Raw genomic sequence first — 19,368 nt, forward strand, 5'->3', positions numbered from 1 at the left:
GTATTCGGTCTGTTATTCTTATCTTATAACTGAGAGCATTTTAGCAATACAGGGAAAAAAATACACAAATAATGAGTAGGAATAAAATGTATATATTTTTGTAAAAAAAAACAAGAATAAAAATTAAGACAAAACAAAAATGTCAATAAAAAATTGTATAGGATTATATACTTCGGGCTGGGCGATATGGCTGACAACTGAATCACGATATAGACTTTTTATATTGGTCAATATCGATAATTATTGATCTTTTTTATGACCTATCGAAAGAAAATTATCAAATGTTAACATTTTTATTTCAAATGTAACCATCCTCTGATTATAATCCACTCAGTTATCAAGGCATAAAGAAACAATGGAAACAAACTTCTAAAATCCCATTTAACACTTTAACAATAACTTCTTTAAATTAAGGTACAAAAATAAGGAATATGTAAGAAATTATTACTAAAGTGTGACAAAATAGTGGAAAGTGTGAAAATGTAAAGATAGAGAAACCTGCTAGGAAGTCAGGTGGTCTGTGTAACATGTATTTGGTCTGTTATTCTTATCTTATAACTGAAAGCATTTTAGCAATACAGGAAAAAAAATACACAAATAATGAGTAGGAATAAAATGTATATATTTTTGTAAATTGAATAAAACAAGAATAAAAATTAAGACAAAATAAAAATGTCAATAAAAAATGGTATAGGATTATATACCTAGGGCTGGGCGATATGGCTGACAACTGAATCACGATATAGGCTTTTTATATTGGTCAATATCGATAAATATTGATCTTTTTTATGACCTATCGAAAGAAAATTATCAAATGTTAACATTTTTATTTCAAATGTAACCATCCTCTGATTATAATCCATTCAGTTATCAAGGCATAAAGAAACAATGGAAACAAACTTCTAAAATCCCATTTAACACTTTAACAATAACTTCTTTAAATTAAGGTGCAAAAATAAGGAATATGTAAGAAATTATTACTAAAGTGTGACAAAATAGTGCAAAGTGTAAAGATAGAGAAACCTGCCGGAAGGTCAGGTGGTCTGTGTAACATGTATTCGGTCTGTTATTCTTATCTTATAACTGAGAGCGTTTTAGCAATACAGGAAAAAAATACACAAATAATGAGTAGGAATAACATTTTTATATATATTTTTTTTTTTTAAACTATGAATAAAACAAGAATAAAAATTAAGACAAAATAAAAATGTCAATAAAAAATTGGATAGGATTATAAACTGAATCACGATATAGGCTTTTTATATTTGGTCAATATCGATAATTATTGATCTTTTTTATGACCTATCGAAAGAAAATTATTAAATGTTAACATTTTTATTTCAAATGTAATCTTCCTCTGATTATAATCCACTCAGTTATCAAGGCATAAAGAAACAATGGAAACAAACTTCTAAAATCCCATTTAACACTTTAACAATAACTTCTTTAAATTAAGGTGCAAAAATAAGGAATATGTAAGAAATTATTACTAAAGTGTGACAAAATAGTGGAAAGTGTGAAAATGTAAAGATAGAGAAACCTGCTAGGAAGTCAGGTGGTCTGTGTAACATTTATTCGGTCTGTTATTCTTATCTTATAACTGAGAGCATTTTAGCAATACAGGAAAAAAAAATACACAAATAATGAGTAGGAATAAAATGTATATATTTTTGTAAAAAACTATGAATAAAACAAGAATAAAAATTAAGACAAAACAAAAATGTCAATAAAAAATTGTATAGGATTATATACCTAGGGCTGGGCGATATGGCTGACAACTGAATCACGATATAGGCTTTTTATATTGGTCAATATCGATAATTATTGATCTTTTTTATGACCTATCGAAAGAAAATTATCAAATGTTGACATTTTTATTTCAAATGTAACCATCCTCTGATTATAATCCATTCAGTTATCAATGCATAAAGAAACAATGGAAACAAACTTCTAAAATCCCATTCAACACTTTAACAATAACTTCTTTAAATTAAGGTGCAAAAATAAGGAATATGTAAGAAATGATTACTAAAGTGTGACAAAATAGTGCAAAGTGTGAAAATGTAAAGATAGAGAAACCTGCTAGGAAGTCAGGTGGTCTGTGTAACATTTATTTGGTCTGTTATTCTTATCTTATAACTGAGAGCATTTTAGCAATACAGGGAAAAAAAATACACAAATAATGAGTAGGAATAAAATGTATATATTTTTGTAAAAAACTATGAATAAAACAAGAATAAAAATTAAGACAAAACAAAAATGTCAATAAAAAAATTGTATAGGATTATATACCTAGGGCTGGGCAATATGGCTGACAACTGAATCACGATATAGGCTTTTTATATTGGTCAATATCGATAATTATTGATCTTTTTTATGACCTATCGAAAGAAAATTATCAAATGTTGACATTTTTATTACAAATGTAACCTTCCTCTGATTATAATCCATTCAGTTATCAAGGCATAAAGAAACAATGGAAACAAACTTCTAAAATCCCATTTAACACTTTAACAATAACTTCTTTAAATTAAGGTGCAAAAATAAGGAATACGTAAGAAATAATTACTAAAGTGTGACAAAATAGTGCAAAGTGTGAACATGTAAAGATAGAGAAACCTGCTAGGAAGTCAGGTGGTCTGTGTAACATGTATTCGGTCTGTTATTCTTATCTTATAACTGAGAGCATTTTAGCAATACAGGAAAAAAAAATACACAAATAATGAGTAGGAATAAAATTTATATATTTTTGTAAAAAACTATGAATAAAACAAGAATAAAAATTAAGACAAAACAAAAATGTCAATAAAAAATGGTATAGGATTATATACCTAGGGCTGGGCGATATGGCTGACAACTGAATCACGATATAGGCTTTTTATATTGGTCAATATCAATAATTATTGATCTTTTTTATGACCTATCGAAAGAAATTTATTAAATGTTAACATTTTTATTTCAAATGTAACCATCCTCTGATTATAATCCACTCAGTTATCGAGGCATAAAGAAACAATGGAAACAAACTTCTAAAATCCCATTTAACACTTTAACAATAACTTCTTTAAATTAAGGTGCAAAAATAAGGAATACGTAAGAAATTATTACTAAAGTGTGACAAAATAGTGCAAAGTGTGAAAATGTAAAGATAGAGAAACCTGCTAGGAAGTCAGGTGGTCTGTGTAACATGTATTCGGTCTGTTATTCTTATCTTATAACTGAGAGCATTTTAGCAATACAGGAAAAAAAATACACAAATAATGAGTAGGAATAAAATGTATATATTTATGTAAAAAACTATGAATAAAACAAGAATAAAAATTAAGACAAAACAAAAATGTCAATAAAAAATTGTATAGGATTATAAACTGAATCACGATATAGGCTTTTTATATTGGTCAATATCGATAATTATTGATCTTTTTTATGACCTATCGAAAGAAAATTATTAAATGTTGACATTTTTATTTCAAATGTAACCTTCCTCTGATTATAATACATTCAGTTATCAAGGCATAAAGAAACAATGGAAACAAACTTCTAAAATCCCATTTAACACTTTAACAATAACTTCTTTAAATTAAGGTGCAAAAATAAGGAATATGTAAGAAATTATTACTAAAGTGTGACAAAATAGTGCAAAGTGTAAAGATAGAGAAACCTGCCGGAAGGTCAGGTGGTCTGTGTAACATGTATTCGGTCTGTTATTCTTATCTTATAACTGAGAGCGTTTTAGCAATACAGGAAAAAAATACACAAATAATGAGTAGGAATACAAATTTTATATTTTTATTTTTTTTTTAAACTATGAATAAAACAAGAATAAAAATTAAGACAAAATAAAAATGTCAATAAAAAATTGTATAGGATTATAAACTGAATCACGATATAGGCTTTTTATATTGGTCAATATCGATAATTATTGATCTTTTTTATGACCTATCGAAAGAAAATTATTAAATGTTAACATTTTTATTTCAAATGTAACCTTCCTCTGATTATAATCCAGTCAGTTATCAAGGCATAAAGAAACAATGGAAACACAAATCCCATTTAACACTTTAACAATAACTTCTTTAAATTAAGGTGCAAAAATAAGGAATATGTAAGAAATTATTACTAAAGTGTGACAAAATAGTGCAAAGTGTGAAAATGTAAAGATAGAGAAACCTGCCGGGAAGTCAGGTGGTCTGTGTAACATGTATTCGGTCTGTTATTCTTATCTTATAACTGAGAGCATTTTAGCAATACAGGAAAAAAATACACAAATAATGAGTAGGAATAAAATGTATATATTTTTGTAAAAAACTATGAATAAAACTAGAATAAAAAATAAGACAAAACAAAAATGTCAATAAAAAATTGTATAGGATTATATACCTAGGGCTGGGCGATATGGCTGACAACTGAATCACGATATAGGCTTTTTATATTGGTCAATATCGATAATTATTGATCTTTTTTATGACCTATCGAAAGAAAATTATCAAATGTTGACATTTTTATTACAAATGTAACCTTCCTCTGATTATAATCCATTCAGTTATCAAGGCATAAAGAAACAATGGAAACAAACTTCTAAAATCCCATTTAACACTTTAACAATAACTTCTTTAAATTAAGGTGCAAAAATAAGGAATATGTAAGAAATTATTACTAAAGTGTGACAAAATAGTGCAAAGTGTGAACATGTAAAGATAGAGAAACCTGCCGGGAAGTCAGGTGGTCTGTGTAACATGTATTTGGTCTGTTATTCTTATCTTATAACTGAGAGCCTTTTAGCAATACAGGAAAAAAAATACACAAATAATGAGTAGGAATAAAATGTATATATTTTTGTAAAAAAACTATGAATAAAACTAGAATAAAATTAAGACAAAATAAAAATGTCAATAAAAAATTGTATATGGCTGGGCGATATGGCTGACAACTGAATCACGATATAGGCTTTTTATATTGGTCAATATCGATAATTATTGATCTTTTTTATGACCTATCGAAAGAAAATTATCAAATGTTGACATTTTTATTTCAAATGTAACCATCCTCTGATTATAATCCATTCAGTTATCAAGGCATAAAGAAACAATGGAAACAAAAATCCCATTTAACACTTTAACAATAACTTCTTTAAATTAAGGTGCAAAAATAAGGAATACGTAAGAAATGATTACTAAAGTGTGACAAAATAGTGCAAAGTGTGAACATGTAAAGATAGAGAAACCTGCTAAGAAGTCAGGTGGTCTGTGTAACATTTATTTGGTCTGTTATTCTTATCTTATAACTGAGAGCATTTTAGCAATACAGGAAAAAAAATACACAAATAATGAGTAGGAATAAATGTTTATATTTTTATAAAAAACTATGAATAAAACAAGAACAAAAATTAAGACAAAATAAAAATGTCAATAAAAAATTGTATAGGATTATATACCTAGGGCTGGGCGATATGGCTGGCAACTGAATCACGATATAGGCTTTTTATATTGGTCAATATCGATAATTATTGATCTTTTTTATGACCTATCGAAAGAAAATTATTAAATGTTGACATTTTTATTTCAAATGTAACCATCCTCTGATTATAATCCACTCAGTTATCAAGGCATAAAGAAACAATGGAAACAAACTTCTAAAATCCCATTTAACACTTTAACAATAACTTCTTTAAATTAAGGTGCAAAAATAAGGAATATGTAAGAAATTATTACTAAAGTGTGACAAAATAGTGCAAAGTGTGAAAATGTAAAGATAGAGAAACCTGCTAAGAAGTCAGGTGGTCTGTGTAACATGTATTTGGTCTGTTATTCTTATTCAAGTATGGAAATTAATAAATGTTGTGCAGTAATAATTATTTAAATATTATTGGATCAACATATTTTATGAATAAAACAAGAATAAAAATTAAGACATAATAAAAATGTCAATAAAAAATTGTACAGTATAATATACCTAGGGCTGAATCACGATATGGGTTTTTGTATTGGTCGATATCAATAATTATTGATATTTTTTATGACCTATGGAAAAAAGTATTAAATGTTAACATTTTTATGACAAATGTAACCTTTCTGTGATTATAGTCCCTTCGGTTATCAAGGCAGAATGAAACAGAAAGAAACAATGTAAACAAACTTCTAAAATCACATTTAACACTTTAACAATAACATCTTTAAATTAAGGTGAAAAAATAAGGGATATGTAAGAAATGATTAATAAAGTGTGACAAAATAGTGCAAAGTGTGAAAATGTAAAGATAGAGAAACCTGCCAGGAAGTCAGGTGGTCTGTGTAACATGTATTTGGTCTGTTATTCAAGTATGGAATTAAAGGAATTTATGTTATGCAGTAATTATTATTTAAATATTATTATTTTACAGAAGCACATTTGTTACATTTTATTTATTTGATTCATACAGTCCTGCACTTTATCTTTTACCTGTTTCTGTACATTCGAATAGGGAACGGAACGAGGGTTGAAAAGAACAGATGAGCGTGGCAAACAACTACAGTCCGTTTGAAAAAAAAAAAGAAATAAATATGACATACTGTCGAGGTGACTTTTCCTGTTTTATCCACCATTCCTTGGCTCTCTGCAGCACTCATTTTTTACTTTCTCTTCTCTTCATGCAGAGAATCAACAGCGAGACAACAAGATGGCCGCAAACAAACTTGATAGTTGATACTGTAACGCCATTGGCTGTTTAAACGTGTCCCTCCCATTTGCTAAATGATCACTTTCTCCTTTTTTCCCCAACCTGGTGTTTATACTACTTTACATAATAGGACAATTAGCCGGAAAAGTGGATACAAATAAATGAACAAAAACAATTCAAAGTAAAAAATAACAAAAAAGTGAATCCAAATGCTACATTTTCTTTGACCCGGACTCATTTTCTGTATCTGCATAAAATAAAATGGCTCCAACTACGACTAGGTTGTCATTTTGCCGTTCAAAAGACTCGACTCGTTCACGAACGTCACATCTCGACTATTTCCGCCATTATATTATGTTTTTGTGTATTTCTTACGTATTGATACCTGTTTTGTGTATTGTTTACCTATCGGTACCTGTTTTTGTGTACTGTTTACTTATTGATACCTGTTTTTGTGTATTTCTTACCTATTGTTACCTGTTTTTTCTGTATTGTTTACTTCTTGATACCTGTTTTTGTGTATTCTTTACCTATTGTTACCTGTTTTTGTGTATTCTTTACCTATTGGTACCTGTTTTTGTGTGTGTTTTTTACCTATTAGTACCTGTTTTGTGGATTTTTTACCTAATGATACCTGTTTTTGTGTATTTTTTTACCTATTGGTACCTGTTTTTGTGTATTTCTTACGTATTGATACCTGTTTTGTGTATCTTTTACCTATCGGTACCTGTTTTTGTGTATTGTTTACTTATTGATACGTGTTTTTGTGTATTTCTTACATATTGTTACCTGTTTTTTCTGTATTGTTTACTTCTTGATACCTGTTTTTGTCTATTCTTTACCTATTTTTACCTGTTTTTGTGTATTCTTTCTGTTTTTTACCTATTAGTACCTGTTTTTCTGTATTGTTTACTTCTTGATACCTGTTTTTGTGTATTCTTTACCTATTGTTACCTGTTTTTGTGTATTCTTTACCTATAGGTACCTGTTTTTGTGTGTGTTTTTTACCTATTAGTACCTGTTTTGTGTATTTTTTACCTAATGATACCTGTTTTTGTGTATTTTTTTACCTATTGGTACCTGTTTTTGTGTATTTCGTACCTATTGATACCTGTTTTGTGTATCTTTTACCTATCGGTACCTGTTTTTGTGTATTGTTTACTTATTGATCCTGTTTTTGTGTATTTATTACCTATTGTTACCTGTTTTTTCTGTGTTGTTTACTTCTTGATACCTGTTTTTGTGTATTCTTTACCTATTGTTACCTGTTTTTGTGTAATCTTTCTGTTTTTTACCTATTAGTACCTGTTTTTCTGTATTGTTTACTTATTGATACCTGTTTTTGTGTGTTCTTTACCTATTGGTACCTGTGTGTGTGTGTGTGTGTGTGTGTGTGTGTGTGTGTGTGTGTGTGTGTGTGTGGGAGGGGTGGGGGGGGGTTACCTATTAGTACCTGTTTTGTGTATTTTTTACCTAATGATACCTGTTTTTGTGTATTTTTTTTACCTATTGGTAGTATGAATAAAACAAGAATAAAAATTAAGACAAAATAAAGATGTCAATAAAAAATTGTATAGGATTATATACCTAAGGCTGGGCGATATGACGATATGGTATTTTTATATGGGTTGATATCGATAATTATTGATATTTTTCATGACCTATTGGAAAAAAATAATAAATGGGAACATTTGTTTTTTCAAATGTAACCATCCTCTGATTATAATCCACTCAGTTATCAATGCATAAAGAAACAATGGAAACAAACTTCTAAAATCCCATTTAACACTTTAACAATAACTTCTTTAAATTAAGGTGCAAAAATAAGGAATATGTAAGAAATTATTACTAAAGTGTGACAAAATAGTGCAAAGTGTGAACATGTAAAGATAGAGAAACCTGCTAGGAAGTCAGGTGGTCTGTGTAACATTTATTTGGTCTGTTATTCTTATCTTATAACTGAAAGCATTTTAGCAATACAGGAAAAAAATACACAAATAATGAGTAGGAATACAAATGTTATATTTTTATTTTTAAAAAAAACTATGAATAAAACAAGAATAAAAATTAAGACAAAATAAAAATGTCAATAAAAAATTGTATAGGATTATATACAGTACTTAGGGCTGGGTGATATGACTCACAACTGAATCACGATATGGTATTTTTATATGGGTTGATATCGATAATTATTGATATTTTTCATGACCTATTGGAAAAAAATAATAAATGTTAACATTTTTATTTCAAATGTAACCTTCCTCTGATTATAATCCACTCAGTTATCAAGGCATAAAGAAACAATGGAAACAAACTTCTAAAATCCCATTTAACACTTTAACAATAACTTCTTTAAATTAAGGTGCAAAAATAAGGAATACGTAAGAAATTATTACTAAAGTGTGACAAAATAGTGCAAAGTGTGAAAATGTAAAGATAGAGAAACCTGCTAGGAAGTCAGGTGGTCTGTGTAACATTTATTTGGTCTGTTATTCTTATCTTATAACTGAGAACCGTGGCACGAGAGCATTTTAGCAATACAGGAAAAAAAATACACAAATAATGAGTAGAAATTAAAATTTTATATTTTTATTTAAAAAAAAAAACTATGAATAAAACAAGAATAAAAATTAAGACTAAATAAAAATGTCAATAAAAAATTGTATAGGATTATATACCTAAGGCTGGGCGATATGACGATATGGTATTTTTATATGGGTTGATATCGATAATTATTGATATTTTTCATGACCTATTGGAAAAAAATAATAAATGGGAACATTTGTTTTTTCAAATGTAACCTTCCTCTGATTATAATCCACTCAGTTATCAAGGCATAAAGAAACAATGGAAACAAACTTCTAAAATCCCATTTAACACTTTAACAATAACTTTTTTAAATTAAGGTGGAAAAATAAGGAATATATAAGAAATTATTACTAAAGTGTGACAAAATAGTGCAAAGTGTGAAAATGTAAAGATAGAGAAACCTGCCGGGAAGTCAGGTTGTCTGTGTAACATGTATTTGGTCTGTTATTCTTATCTTATAACTGAGAGCATTTTAGCAATACAGGAAAAAAATACACAAATAATGAGTAGGAATAAAATGTATATATTTTTATAAAAAAATATGAATAAAACAAGAATAAAAATTAAGACAAAATAAAAATGTCAATAAAAAATTGTATAGGATTATATACCTAGGGCTGGGCGATATGGCTGACAATTGAATCACGATATAGGCTTTTTATATTGGTCAATATCGATAATTATTGATCTTTTTTATGACCTATCGAAAGAAAATTATCAAATGTTAACATTTTTATTTCAAATGTAACCTTCCTCTGATTATAATCCACTCAGTTATCAAGGCATAAAGAAACAATGGAAACAAACTTCTAAAATCCCATTTAACACTTTAACAATAACTTCTTTAAATTAAGGTGCAAAAATAAGGAATATGTAAGAAATTATTACTAAAGTGTGACAAAATAGTGGAAAGTGTGAAAATGTAAAGATAGAGAAACCTGCCGGGAAGTCAGGTGGTCTGTGTAACATGTATTCGGTCTGTTATTCTTATCTTATAACTGAGAGCATTTTAGCAATACAGGAAAAAAAATACACAAATAATGAGTAGGAATAAAATATATATTTTTTTTTAAATTGAATAAAACAAGAATAAAAATTAAGACAAAACAAAAATGTCAATAAAAAATGGTATAGGATTATATACCTAGGGCTGGGCGATATGGCTGACAACTGAATCACGATATAGGCTTTTTATATTGGTCAATATCGATAATTATTGATCTTTTTTATGACCTATCGAAAGAAAATTATTAAATGTTAACATTTTTATTTCAAATGTAACCTTCCTCTGATTATAATCCACTCAGTTATCAAGGCATAAAGAAACAATGGATACAAACTTCTAAAATCCCATTTAACACTTTAACAATAACTTCTTTAAATTAAGGTGCAAAAATAAGGAATATGTAAGAAATTATTACTAATGTGTGACAAAATAGTGCAAAGTGTAAAGATAGAGAAACCTGCCGGGAAGTCAGGTGGTCTGTGTAACATGTATTCGGTCTGTTATTCTTATCTTATAACTGAGAGCATTTTAGCAATACAGGAAAAAAATACACAAATAATGAGTAGGAATAACATTTTTATATATATATATATATTTTTAAACTATGAAAAAAACAAGAATAAAAATTAAGACAAAATAAAAATGTAAATAAAAAATTGTATAGGATTATAAACTGAATCACGATATAGGCTTTTTATATTGGTCAATATCGATAATTATTGATCTTTTTTATGACCTATCGAAAGAAAATTATCAAATGTTGACATTTTTATTTCAAATGTAACCATCCTCTGATTATAATCCACTCAGTTATCAAGGCATAAAGAAACAATGGACACAAACTTCTAAAATCCCATTTAACACTTTAACAATAACTTCTTTAAATTAAGGTGCAAAAAAAATATTACTAAAGTGTGACAAAATAGTGGAAAGTGTGAAAATGTAAAGATAGAGAAACCTGCTAGGAAGTCAGGTGGTCTGTGTAACATTTATTTGGTCTGTTATTCTTATCTTATAACTGAGAGCATTTTAGCAATACAGGGAAAAAAAACACAAATAATGAGTAGGAATAAAATGTATATATTTTTGTAAAAAAAAACAAGAATAAAAATTAAGACAAAATAAAAATGTCAATAAAAAATGGTATAGGATTATATACCTAGGGCTGGGCGATATGGCTGACAACTGAATCACGATATAGGCTTTTTATATTGGTCAATATCGATAATTATTGATATTTTTTATGACCTATCGAAAGAAAATTATCAAATGTTAACATTTTTATTTCAAATGTAACCATCCTCTGATTATAATCCACTCAGTTATCAAGGCATAAAGAAACAATGGATACAAACTTCTAAAATCCCATTTAACACTTTAACAATAACTTCTTTAAATTAAGGTGCAAAAAAAATATTACTAAAGTGTGACAAAATAGTGGAAAGTGTGAAAATGTAAAGATAGAGAAACCTGCTAGGAAGTCAGGTGGTCTGTGTAACATTTATTTGGTCTGTTATTCTTATCTTATAACTGAGAGCATTTTAGCAATACAGGAAAAAAATACACAAATAATGAGTAGGAATAAAATGTATATATTTTTGTAAAAAACTATGGATAAAACAAGAATAAAAATTAAGACAAAATAAAAATGTCAATAAAAAATTGTATATGGCTGGGCGATATGGCTGACAACTGAATCACGATATAGGCTTTTTATATTGGTCAATATCGATAATTATTGATCTTTTTTATGACCTATCGAAAGAAAATTATTAAATGTTAACATTTTTATTTCAAATGTAACCTTCCTCTGATTATAATCCACTCAGTTATCAAGGCATAAAGAAACAATGGAAACAAACTTCTAAAATCCCATTTAACACTTTAACAATAACTTATTTATATTAAGGTGCAAAAATAAGGAATATGTAAGAAATTATTACTAAAGTGTGACAAAATAGTGCAAAGTGTGAACATGTAAAGATAGAGAAACCTGCTAGGAAGTCAGGTGGTCTGTGTAACATTTATTTGGTCTGTTATTCTTATCTTATAACTGAGAGCATTTTAGCAATACAGGAAAAAAATACACAAATAATGAGTAGGAATAAAATGTATATATTTTTGTAAAAAACTATGAATAAAACAAGAATAAAAATTAAGACAAAATAAAAATGTCAATAAAAAATTGTATAAGATTATAGACAGTACTTGGGCTGGGTGATATGACTGACAACTGAATCACGATATGGTATTTTTATATGGGTTGATATCGATAATTATTGATATTTTTCATGACCTATGGAAAAAAATAATAAATGGGAACATTTGTTTTTCAAATGTAACCTTCCTCTGATTATAATCCACTCAGTTATCAAGGCATAAAGAAACAATGGAAACAAACTTCTAAAATCCCATTTAACACTTTAACAACAACTTCTTTAAATTAAGGTGCAAAAATAAGGAATATGTAAGAAATTATTACTAAAGTGTGACAAAATAGTGCAAAGTGTGAAAATGTAAAGATAGAGAAACCTGCTAGGAAGTCAGGTGGTCTGTGTAACATTTATTTGGTCTGTTATTCTTATCTTATAACTGAAAGCATTTTAGCAATACAGGAACAAAAATACACAAATAATGAGTAGGAATAAAATGTATATATTTTTGTAAAAAACTATGAATAAAACAAGAATAAAAATTAAGACAAAACAAAAATGTCAATAAAAAATGGTATAGGATTATATACCTAGGACTGGGCGATATGGCTGACAACTGAATCACGATATAGGCTTTTTGTATTGGTCAATATCGATAATTATTGATCTTTTTTATGACCTATCGAAAGAAAATTATTAAATGTTAACATTTTTATTTCAAATGTAACCATCCTCTGATTATAATCTCCCTCAGTATCAAGGCATAAAGAAACAATGGAAACAAACTTCTAAAATCCCATTTAACACTTTAACAATAACTTCTTTAAATTAAGGTGCAAAAATAAGGAATATGTAAGAAATTATTACTAAAGTGTGACAAAATAGTGGAAAGTGTGAAAATGTAAAGATAGAGAAACCTGCTAGGAAGTCAGGTGGTCTGTGTAACATGTATTCGGTCTGTTATTCTTATCTTATAACTGAGAGCGTTTTAGCAATACAGGAAAAAAATACACAAATAATGAGTAGGAATAAACAATTTATATATTTTTTTTTTTTTTAAACTATGAATAAAACAAGAATAAAAATTAAGACAAAATAAAAATGTCAATAAAAAATTGTATAGGATTATAAACTGAATCACGATATAGGCTTTTTATATTGGTCAACATCGATAATTATTGATCTTTTTTATGACCTATCGAAAGAAAATTATCAAATGTTAACATTTTTATTTCAAATGTAACCATCCTCTGATTATAATCCATTCAGTTATCAAGGCATAAAGAAACAATGGAAACAAACTTCTAAAATCCCATTTAACACTTTAACAATAACTTCTTTAAATTAAGGTGCAAACATAAGGAATACGTAAGAAATTATTACTAAAGTGTGACAAAATAGTGCAAAGTGTAAAGATAGAGAAACCTGCCGGAAGGTCAGGTGGTCTGTGTAACATGTATTCGGTCTGTTATTCTTATCTTATAACTGAGAGCATTTTAGCAATACAGGAAAAAAATACACAAATAATGAGTAGGAATAACATTTTTATATATATATATATTTTTTTAAACTATGAATAAAACAAGAATAAAAATTAAGACAAAATAAAAATGTCAATAAAAAATTGTATATGATTATAAACTGAATCACGATATAGGCTTTTTATATTGGTCAATATCGATAATTATTGATCTTTTTTATGACCTATCGAAAGAAAATTATCAAATGTTAACATTTTTATTTCAAATGTAACCTTCCTCTGATTATAATCCACCCAGTTATCAAGGCATAAAGAAACAATGGAAACAAACTTCTAAAATCCCATTTAACACTTTAACAATAACTTCTTTGAATTAAGGTGCAAAAATAAGGAATATGTAAGAAATTATTACTAAAGTGTGACAAAATAGTGGAAAGTGTGAACATGTAAAGATAGAGAAACCTGCTAGGAAGTCAGGTGGTCTGTGTAACATGTATTTGGTCTGTTATTCTTATCTTATAACTGAAAGCATTTTAGCAATACAGGAAAAAAATACACAAATAATGAGTAGGAATAACATTTTTATATATATATATTTTTTTTAAACTATGAATAAAACAAGAATAAAAATTAAGACAAAATAAAAATGTCAATAAAAAATTGTATAGGATTATAAACTGAATCACGATATAGGCTTTTTATATTGGTCAATATCGATAATTATTGATCTTTTTTATGACCTATCGAAAGAAAATTATCAAATGTTAACATTTTTATTTCAAATGTAACCTTCCTCTGATTATAATCCACTCAGTTATCAAGGCATAAAGAAACAATGGAAACAAACGTCTAAAATCCCATTTAACACTTTAACAATAACTTCTTTAAATTAAGGTGCAAAAATAAGGAATATGTAAGAAATGATTACTAAAGTGTGACAAAATAGTGCAAAGTGTGAAAATGTAAAGATAGAGAAACCTGCTAGGAAGTCAGGTGGTCTGTGTAACATGTATTTGGTCTGTTATTCAAGTATGGAAAGGAATGTATGTTGTGCAGTAATTATTATTTAAATATTATTGGACCATTATATTTTACAGCAGCACATTTGTTACATTTTATTTATTTGATTCATACACTCCTGCACTTTATCTTTTACCTGTTTCTGTACATCCGAATAGGGAACGGAACGAGGGTTGAAAAGAACAAATGAGCGTGGCAAACAACTACAGTCCGTTTGAAAAAATAAAGAAATAAATATGCCATACTGTCGAGGAGACTTTTCCTGTTTTATCCACCATTTCTTGGCTCTCTGCAGCACTCATTTTTTACTTTCTCTTCTCTTCATGCAGAGAATCAACAGCGAGACAACAAGATGGCCGCAAACAAACTTGATAGTTGATACTGTAACGCCATTGGCTGTTTAAACGTGTCCCTCCCATTTGCTAAATGATCACTTTCTCCTTTTTCCCCAACCTGGTGTTTATACTACTTTACATAATAGGACAATTAGCCGGAAAAGTGGATACAAATAAATGAACAAAAACAATTCAAAGTAAAAAAAATAACAAAAAAGTGAATCCAAATGCTACATTTTCTTTGACCCCGACTCATTTTCTGTATCTGCATTAAATAAAATAAAATGGCTCCAACTACGACTCGGTTGTCATTTTGCCGTTCAAAAGACTCGACTCGTTCACGAACGTCACATCTCGACTATTTCCGCCATTATATTCCTATGTGGCCCCTGATTAATGGGCCTGGGACAATAATGAGCAGACAAAGTCTTGGAATGTAGTTTTGGACCACAGGTGTCAAACTCAAGGCCCGGGGGCCAAATGTGGCCCGCCATTTCATTTTATTTGGCCCTGGAAATAATATGTATCAATAAAGTACTGTCACTTCTCTTACTAAATGTATTATTTCTTTCTATTTTGGGAGAAAAAAAAAAAAAAGTACTTCATGATGTTAACTTAAATGTATTCTAATTAGGCAAAAATATTTTATCAACATTTTTTAAATAGAAATAAATACTAATAATAATGATTTCAAAGCAAGTTATCCATCAAATTGTGCAATGTAAAAGTAGCAAAAGATTTTATGGTTAAATTGTAAAATTTACTGTGGTTTTTATAGCATTTTTCTCTAAATGAAAAAAAACAACAGTATTTTGTTTTGGCATTTACAGTAATACACCGAAAAATATACACTTTGTATGTAAAAAGAAAATTGTGGTAAAAAAAAACAAAAAAAAACCTGGCCAAATTTGTACTGTAAAATTGCATTTTTTTAAAAAAAAATTAAAAGTAAAAAAAAAATCATTTTACAGTAAAATTCTGGCAACTGAACTGCCTTTTTTTTTTTTTTTTTTTTTTTTACAATAAAAACAGCAGTACTGTTTTCCATTTACAGTAATATACACTACATTTTGAGGTGAAATTATTACAATTTACCATATTTTTTTTTTACATTCTAGTTTTTTTTAAATGCATAAAAAAAATGGTGTAATAATAGTATTCACTGTTCGACTCGGGCCCTCTGGGGCCAGATGTGGCCCGCCACTTCATTTTATTTGGCCCTGGAAATAATATGTATCAATAAAGTACTGTCACTTCTCTTACTAAATGTATTATTTCTTTCTATTTTGGGAGAAAAAAAAAAAAAAGTACTTCATGATGTTAACTTAAATGTTGTCTAATTATGCAAAAATATTTTATCAAACATTTTTAAATAGAAATAAATACTAATAATGATGATTTCAAAGCAAGTTATCCATCAAATTGTGCAATGTAAAAGTAGCAATAGATTTTATGGTCAAATTGTAAAATTGAATGTGGTTTTTACAGCATTCTTCTCTAAATTAACAAAAAAACAGTACTTTTTTTTTACTGTAATAAACTGGCATTTACAGTAATACACCGAAAAATATACACTTTGTATGTAAAAAAAAAATTGTGGTAAAAAAACCAAAAAAAACTGGCAGCTCAGGTGCCAAATCTGTACTGTAAAATTGCATTTTTTTTAAAATTTAAAGTAAAAAAAAAATAATTTTACAGTAAAATTCTGGCAACTGAACTGCCTTTTTTTTTTTTTTTTTCTTTTTTTTTTTTTTTTTACAATAAAAACAGCAGTACTATTTTCCATTTACAGTAATATACACTACATTTTGAGGTGAAATTATTGCATTTTACCATATTTTTTTTTTACATTCTAGTTTTTTTTAAATGCATAAAAAAATGGTGTAATAATAGTATTCACTGTGAGACTCGGGCCCCTCTGGGGCCAAACATGACTGCCATGGTGGCCCTCAGTGAAAACCACTTCGACACCTCTCTTTCAGGACCTATTTGGGTGATAAGCCATGAAATAAATCTCCACCACAAGAATCTAGCAGAGGCTCCATAAGTGAGAGTAAGATGAATTTCTCCCTAAAAGGTCAAACTTTGTCATCATCCTGATTGGGAGTTGATTGTTCTTTGCATAATTGATGCGGCGTGATTGCAGCCAAACACTTAACATGAAAAAACACCAGCTAAAAAGCTAAAAGTGCAACATTTGACATAAAAGTGACTTGAATTAATTGCTTTGATTGCAGAAAAAACGCCATTTTGCGCATTGCGCGCACGATTAAAGCCTTTTTTGTGTGCGCGAATGCAAAACATGATCAATATTTACTTATATTTCTTATAAATGCTGCAAGTTGTGCACAGAACACCACGTGTTGCTTCATTTTAGACACAAATGAAGCGACCCTTGTACGCGCGCCATGCGCTTTTACGCACAATGCTTTTTTTTTTTTATCGCCGTGCGTAAAAGTGATCCAAATCGATTTTGCAGGTGCTTTAAATGGTACTCACGCTGCTGTTGTGTCCGGACCAGTGCACCATGGCCTGGTTGTGCGCAGAATCCCCCGACAGAGCAAAAGTGGACGTGTTGAGTTGCGGGTGCGAAGACGCTTTGGTTTCCTCCCCGACGCGCCGGTGCTCGGTCCTGTAGTTGGAAACCCCGTCCGCGCTCCTTTTAACCACATGTTTGTTCTGCACACGCAGCATTGCCGTTTTCCGCGCGTCGACGTCCCACCCGCCGTTTTGCAACCATCCGTCCTTCCCGCCCCATCCTAGCGGGTAAAACCTCCCGTCCGCTGCAGAACTTGTCCCCGCTTCAGCCCCGAACTTGCCTCGGAGGGTCGACAACGCGGCGAAGAAAAGGCAAAAAGTAGCGCAAGACGGTCCCATTGCGCCCTTTTTTTTTTTTCCCCTGCGTGCGTTCCGGCGGGAGTCAACTTGTCAAATCTCCACCTTCCCGCCTGTGCGCGGGAAAGGAGCCATGGCGGGAGAGAGAGAGAGAGAGAGACAGAGAGGGGGGGGGGGGGGGGGGGGGCAGACTGCTGCGTCCTATAGTCTAGGACTTGGAAGGAGGTGCGGGAGAGTCGACTGCGTGGATGGAGAGGGAAGAGTGGGGCGATCGTTTGTGGCGAGATTGCTGGAAATGATTGGCTGCGAAATGTGGCTCATCCACGAGCGGTGTCTTACTCAAGTGATGTCATCATGTTATGATAATACTCTTCCATGTCAGGGAAAGTGGGCAAAATGTGGCCCCTTCAAGATGTCCCAGACATTCTACACCAAAATCGTTTTCGACGAGAGCCACAAAATGTGTCGATCAAGTAGAGGAGCAACAATCATATATTTTCAATATTCAGTGTTTTATCGTTCATAGGTATTGTTGTCGATCCCACATTCTGTATTTCCACGTACATTCTGAGTGTTTTAGTCTGTAAAAAACGAAAATGTCATTCTGGTTTTTAGAGTATATTTTAGTATTCATCATTATTGTGTTATCAACTTGTATCCTTTTTTTGCAAAATTTTTCACTAATATAATAATAAAAATAATAATAATTGAAGAAGCAACACTAAAGCTGCGTTTATTAAAGAAAACGCATCTACTGCAGAGGTGTCAAAATTAGTCAATCGAGTAGAGGAGCAACAATCATATATTTTTTAATATTCAGTGTTTTATCGTTCGTAGATAATGTTGTCGATCCCACATTCTGTATTTTCTTGTACATTCTGAGTGTTTTAGTCCGTAAAAAACTACAATTTCATTCCGTTTTTTCGGGGATATTTTTAGTATCCATCAATATCGTGTTATCAACTTTTATCCTTTTTTTGCGGAATTTGGGGATTTTTTCACTAATGTAATAATGGTAATAAAAATAATTGAAGAAGCAACACGAAAGCTGCGTTTATTAAAGTAAGTCATCCATCTACTGCAGAGGTGTCAAAGTGGTTTTCACTGAGGGCCACAAAATGAGTCAATCGAGTACAGGAGCAACAATCATATATTTTCAGTATTCAGTGTTTTATCGTTCGTAGGTAATGTTGTCGATCCCACATTCTGTATTTTTTTGTACATTCTGAGTGTTTTATTTTGTAAAAAACTACAATTTAATTCCGTTTTTTAGGGGAAATTTTTAGTATCCATCA

The 19,368-nt window shown here is 29.6% G+C and overlaps 1 protein-coding gene across 2 annotated transcripts in view; it reads right to left on the reverse strand.

The window, feature by feature from the left end:
• Positions 1-18,157, reverse strand: part of sorcs3b (sortilin related VPS10 domain containing receptor 3b) — a 313,247-nt gene extending 295,090 nt beyond the window's left edge. For both annotated transcript variants that reach the window (XM_061968212.1, XM_061968203.1), the window contains exon 1: positions 17,738-18,157. In XM_061968212.1, coding sequence (XP_061824196.1) covers positions 17,738-18,115 — 378 coding nt within the window. In that variant the 5' untranslated portion in view covers positions 18,116-18,157. The remainder of the gene's footprint in view (positions 1-17,737) is intronic.
• Positions 18,158-19,368: the final 1,211 nt, after the last annotated feature.

This window comes from Nerophis lumbriciformis, linkage group LG02 (genome assembly GCF_033978685.3).
Source record: "Nerophis lumbriciformis linkage group LG02, RoL_Nlum_v2.1, whole genome shotgun sequence".
Lineage (NCBI taxonomy): Eukaryota > Metazoa > Chordata > Actinopteri > Syngnathiformes > Syngnathidae > Nerophis > Nerophis lumbriciformis.